General features: G+C 41.8%; 1 protein-coding gene across 1 annotated transcript in view; it reads right to left on the reverse strand.

Moving 5' to 3' along the window:
• Positions 1 to 2,200: 2,200 nt before the first annotated feature.
• Positions 2,201 to 14,806, reverse strand: part of GOLGA5 (golgin A5) — a 44,266-nt gene continuing 31,660 nt past the window's right edge. Inside the window, exons 10-13 of the mRNA XM_077780883.1 lie at positions 9,154 to 9,379; positions 5,673 to 5,778; positions 4,260 to 4,323; positions 2,201 to 2,671 (exon numbers count right to left, since the gene is read on the reverse strand). Coding sequence (XP_077637009.1) covers positions 2,591 to 2,671; positions 4,260 to 4,323; positions 5,673 to 5,778; positions 9,154 to 9,379 — 477 coding nt within the window. The 3' untranslated portion in view covers positions 2,201 to 2,590. The remainder of the gene's footprint in view (positions 2,672 to 4,259; positions 4,324 to 5,672; positions 5,779 to 9,153; positions 9,380 to 14,806) is intronic.

Raw genomic sequence — 14,806 nt, forward strand, 5'->3', positions numbered from 1 at the left:
TTCCAATTGATAGCTGTAAATACAGAGCAACACAAGAGTTCTGATTATATATGTCCATGTATATAATGTATATATAATATCCTATATATATGTACACATAATGTCTTCAAATGAATATACTGGGTTGAGAAGCAAAAAGATCGACTCTCATGCAATCCTTTTATTATTTTTATAATGTTTATTTATTTTGTAAGAGACAGAGCATGAGCAGGTGAGGGGCAGAGACAGAGGGAGACACAGAAGTGGAAGCAGGCTCCAGGCTCTGAGCTGTCAGCACAGAGCCCGACGTGGGGCTCAAACTCACGGGCTCTGAGATCATGACCTGAGCTGAAGTCTGATGCTTAACTGACTGAGCCCCCAGGTGCCCCTCATGCAATCTCTTTAATTAGTCAAGGTTTCATGCTACCTGAGGATGAATGAAAGGGCACGCTGTTCATAACTCCCCAGTTTGTTAGGGCTGAGGATGGTGAAACTGAAACTCAGTTCAGTTTCAAAGTAACTGCAGAAAAATAATCTTGGAAACACTTTGTCAAACAATTTCCAAAGCCAAGAACGTACGAAGCCTGAAGAAAGACGTGGAGGCATCCCAGCAGAAGCCAGGGAGACGCGCAGGGGCGGGAAGTCTGGCAAAACACGACAACGAAGCATGTGCTGTTTTCCATTTTAAGTGTGTAACCTGGTTCTAATCACTTTCCAGAAAAGTTTCCAAATTAGAAGACAGGGAAAACCATCTTTCAAAGATATTAACAAGATTAAACCTTTACTTTATTCTGGTTGAGCTCAGCCCTGACCTCACAGCTCAGGCTCTGACAGGCTATTAACACCCCAAGTAAGTGCGGTGACAGAAAACCTACAGATGTAATAATGTGCCTCTACCCCAGGATCTCATATCCACCTTTAGATGATGTGGCCCTGCTGCCTTTTACGTTCATGCTAAGTTGAAAAACAGCTCCAACATATGTAAGATGACCTTTGAAACTTCATTTTCTGGTGAAAAATAAGAAACATATACATCTGCTAGGGTATTAAGATTCTGAAGAATTTATAGGTCAGTTAAAGTCACAGTACAGATGTCATTACGAAGGGAAACTCTGTTCAGGTTTTCGGTAGGTACCAGCAGACTACTCCGGAAACATTCCTGAAAGAACTATACCCCCGCCCAAGATCTATGTGAATCAATCACATGCGAAGAGACCACCAGTAACCAGGGGACAAAATAAGAATTCAGGCATGTGGGGGACAAAGAGTCAAGAGGAACATTGTATTGAACTTCAAGCAAAGAAAATGTCTCTTTTCGAAGAATAACTCCACGTCTTTGCAGTGGGGTGTTTTGAAAGTGCATAGGTTGAAAGAACAGATTTGATTCCTAAATGCTACACACAAGGGCTCCGGGCGTCCCGAGCTGCCCCAAGGTCCAGGCTAGCGGAAAGGAAATGAGGACAGCGAATGAGCGCCTAAGAACCCGAGGGAGGTGGCGCACTGGGACGGGAGGGAGGGGGTGTCCCCAGAGAGGGGGCAAAGCACCAACAATTGGTGACTGGTAACAACACTGCTCATTTCTGCTCTTCTCACTGAAGCCCATTTGGAAAGGTCCTACTTAATGGGGATGAGAAATTATGATTTTATTTATTTTTTTAGATGTTTATTTATGTATTTTTTAAATGTGTTTTATTTATTTCTGAGAGAGAGACAGCACAAGCGGGGGAGGGTCAGAGAGAGAGGGAGACACAGAACCTGAAACAGGCTCCAGACTCTGAGCTGGCTGTCAGCACAGAGGCCGACATGGGGCCGGAACCCACGAACTGTGAGGTCATAACCTGAGCTGAAGTTGGACTTTAACGGACTGAGCCACCCAGGTGCCCTTAATGTTTTATTTATTTCTGGGAGAGAGAGAGAGAGAGAGAGCGTGAGCAGGAGAGGGTCAGAGAGAGAGGCAGATCCAGATTCTGAAGCAGGCTCCAGGCTCCAAGCTAGCTGCCAGCACAGAGCCCGATGTGGGGCTCAAACCCACGAACCATGAGATCATGACTTAAGCCACCCAGGTGCCCTGAGAAACTATTATTTTAAAAAAAGAAAAATGCACAGCAAGTGTTATTTATGTATCTATATGAAGGCTTAGACCAATCAGGCCTTTAACGTGTAAGAAGTAAATCCGTATCTGCAAAGCTAAGTACATGTGAAAATATGAAAGCAGACTGAATTATCAAAAAGAAGATGTTTTATTTGTATCAGTAAATACAATTAGTTTCCCTGATTATAACCCATAATGTTGTCACCTAAAATGCGGGCTGGCCCGCGCAGGGTGAACGAGCCGGCATGTCTGTGTGCGTACGCACACACACCCAATCTCGCACCTCAGAGAAAGCAGAGCTGAGATTACGTTACTGTCTGTTTCAGACACTCTTACCATCTGGAAGAGGTGGGGGCGGTGGGGAGATGTAGAGGGCAGAGCACTTAGAGAATAACAAGTTCAAAGCTGTAGTGATGGAATGACCTTGTGCACCGTTCTCCGCAGCGTCAGGCAACCGGTCCTTCTGCAGAGCCCAGGTCCGGAAACAGCCGGCCGACCGCCGGCACAGCCGGGCTCGGTTCATTTGCCACGCGGCTGGTCGTGGTGCATCTCTGGCGTGTACGTCAATAGCACGACCATGACCCAGAGGTGAAGCAAAGCCTAAAGAAAAAGAGAGCGGTTTAGAGAGGAGCCGACAAGCCACTCTGCACCAGAGGCCTACCGCGTAGCGCGCTGAGGGCAGGAAGCAGGTCTTCTTTGTCTCTGTCTTCGCGGGGCCGCATCTGCGACACTGCGGGCGCTCCGTCCGTGTTAACCGGAGAAACAACAAGGAAACAAACGTGCAAACACTTAAACTAGCTAAATGCAGTGGAGCATAAAGGTTTTGATGCCTACAGAATTCTCAGTTGAGAATTATCAGTGTCCTTAACACATTCATGAGATGCACAGGTATATACAAATACGCAGAGCATGTGGCACAATTAAAATGGCGAGATATAGATGACGTTGGCTGGGAAGGCTTTATTTTTTTAAAAGTAGGCTTCAGGCCCAACGTGGGGCTTGAACTCACATCCCTGAGACCAAAAGTCTCACGCTCTACCACTAAGCCAGCCCAGTGCTCCTGGCTGGAAAGTCTTTCTGGAACAGAGTCACGGTTGGTGTCCTGAAAAAAGGGTGTAGCTGTTGCCTGGTGAGGAGGACGAGGGAAGACACTCCTGACAGGAGGAACGTGTCAGCTTTGGAAGCTGATTTAGGGTCGAGCACAGGCCCTAGAGGGATGATTTCCACAGGTTCCCTCCTGGCAGCGCTGACGTAATGGGAGGCTCCATTACAGGTGCCTCGCCATTCTGTCGTCAGCCATCGGGGTGCACGTGCTCTTCTGTCCCCCACACCAGGAATCAGTGTGGCCCTAAGCCATCAATTTTTGTCTTTTGTTCTCTCCAACCCTCACTTCTTAAATACTTTTTCAGTTAGTGAGAGAGAGAGAGAGAGAACCAGCGGAGGAGGGGCAGAGGGACACAGAGAGAATCTCAAGTAGTTTCTACCACCAGCCAGAGCCTGACCCTGAGCCTCAAGACCCTGAGATGGTGACCTGAGCTGAAATCGAGTTGGACACTGAACTGACTGAGCTACCCAGGGGCCCGCTCCTTAAAAACTTTTTATTCAAAGGAATAACTCTTCCCTCTAGTGGATCACAGAGAAATTTCTTCCTAAGTAAGCAAGCTTTTTTTCTTTTTCAGGAAAACTGCTTGTCTTACTTACGCTTAGCTGCCCTCACTCAGAAGAGTTAGTTTTTAGGGTCACGGGACATATGAAACAGTATCCCAAACTATGGTGACCATTTTATAGAGCTAAGGAATCTGAAAGAATAGAAATCAACCTTGAGGGTCTTTCAGAAAATAAAGCAAAACCCATGAGGATAATCAAAACAACTTTACATCAAATGAAACAGATTGTTTTGCATTGTATTTTTATCATTAATAAAATGATATTTTATTATCATAAAATATGGGGGCTTAGAAATGGAGGTAACCATCGAACTTCACTACAATTAATTTTACTGCAGGAAAAGCCTTTGGGCAATTTATATTTTAGATGCGATGAATTATAACTCTACTTACATACCTGAGGGGAAAAAAATCTTAATTACCAAAAATGAGTTCTATTCTCTTTCAGAATTGATTGCAGCTGAAAAAAAAACTTGTTAAAAATCAAGTACAGCATTATTTTTTCAAAGAAGTTTACTTACCATATATATAATCACAAAAACTCGTGCTATGGGGTATCTTCGGAGAAAAATTCCCAGGCGGATGCTGCACAAATGGAGGGTGGGGGCAAGAGGAGAGAGTTAACACTCAAACACACCTTCCTGTGGTAACAGCTAATGAAGCTTCTTAGGATCTCTCATTCAAACTATGTATACAGCCACCATAACAGAAAAACCATTTTATAGTAGATTGTTAAATGACTACTTGGAATAACCATATGGATACGACATAGTAAACAAAGATTTTCTTTATCGATTGTGGCTTGACTGATAAATATAGTGCAATAGTTCCCCTTCGTTCTCCGGCTACAACTACATGAGGCAAACTTGGTCCCTCTCTGAATAATCTTTCTGTCAGAGACCAAAGAAGATACAAAAGGTAAGGCAAGTGTCAACACATGAATAGGGAAAAGGGACTGGTTGGTTAACACCAGCCAAGATCTAATCTGGAAGCTTCTGCATGGACACATGCTTGTAAAAGGCAAAAAACTAGAGAAACTCAGGCAAACACTTAAGTACAGTAAACACGGGAGTGTGCTAGACCTTATTAGTCGGGCCTCTCTGAAATACTTTTTCCCCATCAAGATGGATACCCATACAAGCATGTACACCCTTCTTCTAGGCCTTTCTGCACCTTTCACTGCTATGAGTGTAATGCCTAGCATGTAGTTTCTCTAAAAATTATTACGTACGTTGAATAAATGAGTAGCTGAAATAAATGTGCTTCACAGCCTGGAGGTAATGCCAATGTGGCCTCAGCAACCTTAGCAAGTCATTGCTGATTTTTAACACCGTAGCTCTATTCTAACACAAAAAGGTAAGAAAAGATCGCTCTATATTGCACCAACCGTTATAATTGTGTTTAATTACAAGCATTACGAGACAAATGACTTTAGTAGGTTATTGAAACATGAAGTTTAACAAGGCATACATAAACCGTTAAAACATTTTCTTTGTAGGGTGGATGTCTGCTAGTATAAAGAAGTTATGAATACGTAATAACATATAAATTATATATTACTTTGTAGTATATATAAATATACATTAAAATGAGTACTGTTCATCACATATAGCAGCATCTTTTAGTCTCAGCACACGATAAAATGAAATAAAACATTCCAATGGATGCATTTACATGAGACAGAGGTTTTCTCAATGAAATTTAATAAGCGTTTTTAATAGGGTTTATTATGAGAAGAGAAATGATCAGGGTTAATAATCTTCAGTAAAATACAGGCACTGGCTGAGCGCATAAAGCAATTTCATGAGACTGAAGTATCATGAGAGGCAGTAGGGAAACGTCACTTTAAACATCGGCTCTGCCTGACAGGACTTGCTGTGACTGAAACCATGAGCAAACGGTACCGAAAGACCTGAGTCACTGTCCTTGCTTACCTAAACTGGTCAATTGAACTAGCAGCTTTTCGGACTTTTCCATACATTCCGGCCAGATTAGCTTCTGTATCATTAAAAAGAACAGGAACATTTCGTAGCCGTGTGCCTGTTTAAACAAGAAAATAATTAAGGTACAAACACCAAAATCAATACTGTCTTAACAAAATTATAGTTGGATATACATTGTATGACAAATGGCTCCCAAGGCCAACTTTCTAGTAAGCATTACATCCAAAGAACGTGAGTCCATAAAGTAAAGACATAAATTTGATTATATAAAATACTTAAACTTCTATATCCACAAAAATAAAAATTAAAACCTAAAAAAACTATTAACCTATACAACTAGCAAAAATTAACATTTACAAATACCATGTTGCTGAGAATCAACATTAATGAGCACTCTCTTCCTGTGCGGGTGAGAGTGAGGCCAGACACACCCTTTCTGCAAAGCCGACGACTCCCAGATCTGTATCTTCAGCCGCATCTAATCGTCTGTTTCGTTTCCATCTGGATGTCTAACAGCCATCTCACGCTTGGCATGCCCAGAACCATGATTCTGACTTCCTGCCCTCCTCCAACCTACTCACCCTGTTTCCCCCATCTCAGTACCCGAAAGCATCATTCCATCAGCTCAGGTCCAAACTCCTTTCTTTCTCTCAAACTCCACAGCCAATCTGCCCACTCACCTTTAAAATAACCCCAAATCCCATGAGGGTCCTCACCGCCACCATCTCTCACACACATTCATACAACCGTTCCTCCCTGGTCCCCCACCTCCACTCTCAGCCCCCTGCAGTCTCTTCTGAACACAGCAGCCAGAGGTCTCTTGCTAAAATGCAGTCAGATCAGTCACCCTCTCAAGGCCCTTCAATAGCTTCTTACTTCATTCAGAGTTTAAGTCCTTACACGGGTGAAAACAGTCTCTTCCAAGTTAGCTGAATTCCCCTTAGACTACTCTCACCCTCACTCGGTCTTCTCCAGCTGTACTGGCCTCCTTGCTGTTCCTCTAACATGCCAGCACCACTCTTGCCTCAGGGCCTTTGCACCTGTTCTTCTCTGCCTGGAAACTCTTCCTTTAAAGCTCCTTTTAGTCTTTCTTACTTCCTTTGGGACTTTTAATATAAAAGTTCCACCTTTCTAATGAGGTCTATTTAAATTATAATTCCATCCCCACACGTGGCACCCTGTCTTTCCCTTCTCTGCAGCACCTATCACCATCTCACAGAATTTACTGCTATCTCCTCCCACAGCACCTGAATGTAAGATCCGCAGGGCAGAGATTTGATCTCTTTTGTCATATCCTGTATCTCCAATGCCTACAACAGTAGCTGGTACTAAGTAGGTGCTTAAGAATTACTTGATTTGGGCAACAAAAATCAAAAGACTTTAAATGTGTATTCCTAGGACTCAGCAAACTCCATTTCTAATAGTTTATGTTAAGAAAAAGATATTTACAGAGGATAGTTTCCTCAGAACTGCTTATCTTAGAGACAAAATTGGCAACAATTTAAATCCCCAACCATAAGGAGTTTATTAAATAAATTAAGCCATTTCTACGTGACAGATGTATATAAAGCAATAGATATAAAATACTGTATGAGAATACATAATAAAAAACATTAAAAAGATAAAAAAAGGGGCGCCTGAGTGGCTCAGTCAGTTAAGCATCTGATTTCGGTTCAGGTCATGATCTCGCGGGGTTGGAGCCCTGTGTGGGGCTCTGTGCTGACAGCTCAGAGTCTGGAGCCTGTGACTCCTTTTCTCTCTGACCCTCCCCTGCTCACGCTGTCTCTCTCTCTCTCTCCTAGAAATAAATAAAACATTAAAATAAATAAATAAATAATACATTAAAAAGATTAAAAGAAATACATAATAAAAACTGATTTATATGAAAAAAGCTAAGAACCAATAAAATAGATACAAATATATATAGGAAGAAAGTCTGAAAGGAGATATTCCAAAATGTTATCTGAGGGTAACAGATTACTGGGTGATTTAACTTCCTTTTTTTGATTATTTCTTTTGACATGTTATTGAAAAACATATATATGTATACATAAAACAATGTATTATGTTTTAAAAACTTAAAAAAACTTTAAAAAACCAAAGAACTGTGAGATTTGCTGAATGACTACTTTGAAGACTCCATGAAGCTCTAAGATAAAAAACCTGATCTATTTAAAATTCTTAATTATGTATTTTGGGAATCTACAGACTCCTTTATTAAATTATAGAGTATGGATATACTTACATGACTAAGTATTAGCTTTAATATTCATAATTACAGGTTAGATTATTAATTTTTTAAAAACATTTATTCATTTTTGAGAGACAAGAGTGTGAGTGGGGAAGAGGCAGAAAGAGAGGGAGGCACAGCATCTGAAGCAGGCTCCAGGCTCCGAGCTGTCAGCACAGAGCCTGATGTGGGGCTCGAACCCACGAACTGCAAGATCATGACCTGAGCCGAAGTCAGATGCTTAACCGACTAAGTCACTCAGGCGCCCCCAGATTAGAAGACTATTAAAGTAAATCTTTAAGTCTTCATGAAAGCCCCTCTCTGCCAAATTATCTGCCTTGTCACCAACATTTTGTTGAATGTCCTACATATTTCAGTATGATCACTGCTCTTTGGGCCTCCTCCTCCCAGTCCCAGACTAGCGAGGGATACATTAATCAGTCCACTGTCCTGTTTGCTAAGATCGTGTCAACCAGATGGCTCAGGCCTCACAGCAGGAGAAAAGTGGGTGCTCTACTGGAAGAAGCTTCTTTTCTTTTCTCTTTTTTTTTTAAAGCTTATTTATTGTTGAAAGAGTGTGCACATGTGTGAACGTGTGTGCGTGCACAAGCAGAAAAGGGGCAGAGAGAGGAGGGAGAGGGAGGGAGAGAGAGGGAGAGAGAGGGAGAGAGAGGGANGAGCTGTGGTTGCAAGAAAGGGGGAGGGAGGGAGGGAGGGAGAGAGAGAGAGAATCCCAAGCAGGCTCCAGCACAGAACCGGATGTGAGGCTCGATCCCACGAACCGTGAGATCATGCCCTGAGCTGAAACCAAGAATGGGACACTTTAGCAACTGAGTCCCCCAGGCACCCCTGAACCTTCTTTTCAAATAAAAATGGTCTTTCTGTAACTTTCCAAAGTCATGTCTGAATTAACAAGGCTGGAATTAAGGCAATGAAAAGTTCTTTTGAAATTCCTTTTTTTTTTCACAGCCCATTTGCTTGATTTTATTTATTTATTTATTTTNCATTAGTTCTCAGTTTTTGTCAGCATTCAAGAGTCTCTCATGGTCTGCCTCTCTCCCTTTCCCCCACTGTTTCCCCCCTTCTTCTCCCCTATTGTCCTCCGTTAAGTTCCTTCTAATCCTCCTATACGTGCAAACATATGATATTTGTCCTTCTCTGCCTGACTTATTTCACTCAGCATAACACCCTCAAGGTCCATCCATGTTGCTACACATGGCCAGAAATTCCTGTCTCTGTTACCTTCGCCATTGTCAACTCCAGGCATGTTAATGGAAGAGCCGCTGTTGCTGCCCCCGCTGGCCGAGTTCACCTGCTGCTCCAGGCGCTCCAGCTGAAAGACCAGAGAGTTCTTCTCTGTGCTGAGACTCTCCAGCATGGTCTGCTTCTGGATGAGAGTCTCTGTTAGCTGATGGAGTCGGTTTTCTAGCTCGGACTGACTGCTGCTGCTTAAAGTTTTATTAGTAAGCTGAAAGGCAAAGTGTTCATAAAATTATTATATAAAACTAAAGTTACACAATATTCCCACATGTAAAGTGTGGCAAGAATCAACTTCTCAAAACTCTACCATCCTTTCACTGCTACAGAAGAGATTTTCAACCTGTAGTATTGGGCCACAAACCCAGCTTGGCGGGGCCACTCTGTCCCCCATTGTAGGGGACAGAGTACACAGCACACAGTATGTGAGAGTACGGTTTTGTGAAACTTCGGTTTCAACTGTGNCGAACCGCGAGATCATGACCTAAGCAAAAGTCGGACGCTTAACCGACTAAGCCACCCAGGCGCCCCTCAACTGCGTATTTCTAAGTACACGTGAGTACTGAGAAACAATGTGTACTTTACTTCTTACTATGGCCTCATGATCATAAATATTTGAAAGCACCGATCCATAATCCATGATCCATGACGCTGTTTGAACTTCTCAATCTGGATTCAAAACCCTCCACAACTCAGCAGCTGTGGTACAATGCAAAGACCACAGCGTGAGGTTTTCAGCTCTGCTCTGCAGTTTCCTGGTGCTCTGGCTCTGGACGCCTCGCTACCCCGCCCCATACGCGGTGTGCAGGGGCACGCTCACCAACTGCTCTTGTGGTGTAGTCAGCAGAGGTGCATCCCACAGAGGTTTTAATTTGTGTTCCCTTGAGGCCTGATGGTTTTGAGCACCTACTTATGTGCTTATGTGGCCACTCACTTATGAGTGGTTGTTTCTTGGCAAGGTATTAAGACGCTGATTTCTTTTTAAAGCATATAAATCAACTTTCCTTTATGAGACAAAGATTTTCCTCTGCTCCACTTAGATGAAAATTTAAGAGATGGCCTCCTAAGGTGAATTCTTAATTAAGAAAAACAGCACAGTATCTTAAGGCTTAGTAAGCACTCAATAAACATTTAATAAATACAGGAATGTTTATCTAAGGATTAAACCAGTTTGGTGGTTTATGCTCCTTTCTTTGACTTTCTGCTAGTAAGTCATGTTGCCATTTAGGCACCTCACAAAGGCAGGTGAGGGAAGAATGGAACACTGAAATCAGCTGTTTCCAACTCTTTTTTTTTTTATATATATAGTTTATTTTTGAGACAGAGAGAGACAGAGCATGAGCAGGGGAGAGGCAGAGAGAGAGGGAGACACAGAATCTGAAGCAGGCTCCAGGCTCTGAGCTGGCTGTCAGCACAGAGCCCAACACGGGGCTCAAACCCACAAACCGTGAGATCATGACCTGAGCCCAAGTAGGATGCTTAACTGACTGAGCCACCGAGGAACCCCTCCAACTCTTAAAATTTTTTTTAATGTTTATTTATTTTGAGAGAGAGAGAGAGAGACAGAGAAAGAGTAAAGCAGGGGAGGGGCATAGAGAAGGGGAGAGAGAGAATCCTAAGCAGGCTCTGCCCTGTCAGCATGGAGCCCAATGCGGGCTCCATCTCATGAACCTTGAGATCATGACCTGAGCCAAAATTCAGTCAGATGCTTAACTGACTGAACCACTGAGGCACCTCCATTTCCAACTCTTATTAAATTAAAATATTTTAAAATATCTTAAATTATGGACTACTATGAAGTCTGAGAACTTAAAGACTAAAATTATTTGACTTTTTATGTTCAACTAAGTCATTAGCTAACTAAAAAAGGAAGAACCAATCTTCATATAAATTATTTAAATGATCAATGAGTTCATTATTTAAGTCAATAACTACAAGGGAGAAAAGGATAATCTACAGTTATAGGATATGTGAATGCGTGCCTCTGTCATAGTTAACGGTAAGCACAGGTAAATCTGGCAGGTGGGCACATGTTATTTCCTATGTTTTACATTTTCAGAGCTGAAAACAGGTCTTGGTGACTTTATGAAAGACCTATCAATTGTTAATAAGAAGATTTATCATTGGATTTTTCTTAGGAAAGAGAAACCACAATTATGAAACTGGCAATCGGCTCAACCATCAGTGAAGTTAGAAGATAGGAAATTTGGGGGTAAGTCACACGTCCTCGGATGGCTTTGGCTACAAGACACTTCTAGGAGAAGGCACAGAATACAGCAAATGCAGACTCAAATGGCATTAGATGAATTTCTACATCAGACTGAAAATAATACGTCACTACTGCAACAGCAGAATTCAGGTGAAAAGATGGGAAAAGAAGGTCTTTCTGTAGCCCTTAAAAAATTATAGTTTTGCAATGGGATATCTTCCTAAGTTGTGAACACTCATTCATACCTGATTCCTAAGTTTTTGAATTTCTTCTTCTCGATCCTTAATCCTGCTTTGCAACGTGTTCTTCGTTCGATACAGATCTTCTTCGATGTAGTGGAATTCCTACAAAGTGAGACGTGAATAAACAGAAGCCCTATCAGTGTCCCCTATTTCATCCCCAGTACCTAAAACAGTGGCTGACATGCAGGAGGCACTCAGCTGACACGCGCCACCATCTATCCTGAATGGATGAACGGACAGACGCGGACGGGTCTGATGAACACTACTCGGGCGTGCTGTATCAACCCGTACATGAGGCATAACCAAGCACAAGCCTGGGGTGATCACAGGTCTTCATGTTTCTTGGGTAGATACGTAGGAATAGAACTGCTGGATCACATAAGGGTTAGGTCTAACTTATAGGGGGAAAAACTGCCGAATTATTTTGTGAACTGTTTTCAAAAAACCTGCGCTACTTGGGATTCCCATGCAATATGACAGAGTTCCAGTTCTTCTACATCCTTCCCAACATTTGGTATCGTTAGTTCTGGTAAGTGTAGCTACTCTATGGGTATGTGCTGGTGTCTCAGTGGGGTTCCTATTTGCATTTCTCTAGTGATTAGTGATGCTGAGCAGCCCTTCACGTGCTTATCTGGACCAGGCAACACCGTGCCCGTTTTGCTCTATCATTGCTAAAAGAGAAAAGAATACCTCCAGATTCACTAACAACTGCACGAATGTGCTGCTGGTTTGTACAATGGATACGATGAGTCAGTGTCAGTCGCAATTTAAGACAAAGCACATGCCAGGGAAGACAGAGTAGTTAACTAAGAAACTTTCAAAAGCATTATGCTTAGCTGTGCAGATGAAGTAAAGGGAAGAAGTATGAAGACGTAAATGTGAGACAGGATCAAACTGCTAGACTACGGTAAAACATTTAGTTCAGCCTGCTCATATTACTGATTAAAAAAGCTGAGATAAGTGAGAATAAAGAAAATGAGGCAGTAATTAGTTAGGGTATGAGAATTGCAATTTACAAGAAGGTCTGCCTTGTTTCTTTCAAGCTCTTAGGCTAGCACAAAATTTAAGGTTGAAATTACTTAAAAAGGAACACTATGGGACTGTTTAATGCCAAGATTAAGCCCTAATACCTAGAACATCTCATGACTAAATAAACAGCCTAGAGCTACATTCAGCTGCACTCGCCTCTACTTAATTCTATCATTTTAAAAACGGGCACTGGCAGTGGGTGTGGTGAAGCCATCTGCCGTAATAAAATGAAAATTATCTAACCATCAAGAACATCAAATTTTTGCTTTTCGATATATAATAATAGCTCCTTGAATAAATTAAAATGCAATTTCTGAAAGGACAGTCAATTTCATAACTAAATTATCTACGACAGACTATGATGTATCTGCAGGCTGCTACTCAATGGACTTTTTCCCCTCACTACTCAGCAAACAGCTGAGTGGCACGTTCATAATAAAAACAAACATTTCTCTGAGAATAGAACAAGTTTCAGAAATGATAAATCCTAATAAAAAAGGTCTAGGAATATAAATACACAAAGCTGGAAATGTTATAAGTGATGCACTGATAATTGTAAGAATAGTTTTCTGTAAAGAGAATACAGATTTTATTGTGAGGATAAAATAATGTACACTATGTGCCTGTAACAGTGTCATTATTCAGTAAATTACAGGGGTTGGTAACATTAGATACAGCATCTTCTGAAAATGTGGCTGTAAGCACGTTTAACTGTTGTAATAAGGAAACTATTATATAAGTCTATTAAAGTATGATAATTTGGTTTGGGGAGCAAACCACTGCTAAGTAAACAAAGAAATACAATTATAAACATGACTTGTAAGAACACTCTGTATAAATATTTCTTCTCAAACAGAAAGCGCGGTCTAACACGGCAATAATGTTCTATTTATATTTCTAGTAAATACTACTACTGCTGTTCCTAGAAAGCACAAATGTAATAAAACATGAAAATCAACTGATGTTTTTAAGCTTTCTATACATACGCACTATAGTACATGAGGTAGTAGTGTATGTACATGGCGTGTATGAGGCAGCAGCGTATGTACGTGGGGTGTATGAGGCAGCAGCGTATGTACGTGGGGTGTATGAGGCAGCAGCGTATGTACGTGGGGCATATGGGGTAGTAGTATATGTACATGTGGTATATGAGGCATCAGTATATGTACATGGAGTATATGAGGTAGTAGTATATGTTTATGTAGTATATGAGGCAGTAGAAAGAACTCTGGGACCGGAATCCTGAGTTCTGTGCTATTCTCTAGTCGTTGTGTGATAAGAGACAAGCCCTGTAACTGTTGTGTGGGTCTATTTCTCATCTGCCAAATAAACAGTGAAGGGGGAGGGTAGTAACAAGACAGGAGGGACCTAAAAGGTCCCATTTAGCATCACCGCTCCAAGCCCATCCTACAAGAATGTCACTAAGTTCCTTTACTAGAAGAGTATCCTCCGAGGGCCGCCAGCAGAACATCTTCCTTTGATAATCTTCCATCTAAAATCTTTACCTGCTTCTGTCGCTCCAATTCTGCCTCCAGTTCTTGTTTAGATGCTTTTTGTCCAGCTATTTGGTCTTGCAGGTCTTGTAATTGTTCTCTTGCTGACTCTGCCTCACTAACCTGCTGGGCCTCCATATCCTGAAACGATGAGCCTGATATGTGAAAGCAATAATTAACCGTTCATTTTGACACTTACTGAGTAATCACTATGCGCCATGCATGGGGCTGGGCGGGCACTGGGGGATAAAGATGAGTGGACATGGTCTCCGCCTAAAAGGAGGGCACAAACGGACGCTTCACTGTATAACACGGCAAACGGTGAGACACACGGACAGGATACCACAGCTGCCACAGCACCCGAACCACGTGATCTAATGAGCATGCGTCAACAGTGGCTCACTGGGAGATTTATGGCTCCAATCAAAAGCTAACGATTTCAAAAGGAACAGGAATATAACATCACAAAGGACTTTGCTGCACTGGTCCTATGGAACTGCAGGTTACAGTTAGTTTCTGCCTGTGTGCTAAGTACTCAACAGAAACTAAGAATATAACCATTCTCTCACATCACCTCAGATTAATTAGTCTATTATTTCTTTTTTAAATTAAAAAAAATTTTTTTGAATGTTTTTATTTATTTCTGAGAGAGAGAGAGAGAGAGA

The sequence above is a fragment of the Crocuta crocuta genome, unplaced genomic scaffold, assembly GCF_008692635.1.
Source record: "Crocuta crocuta isolate KB4526 unplaced genomic scaffold, BGI_CrCroc_1.0 scaffold299, whole genome shotgun sequence".
NCBI classification, from domain to species: domain Eukaryota; kingdom Metazoa; phylum Chordata; class Mammalia; order Carnivora; family Hyaenidae; genus Crocuta; species Crocuta crocuta.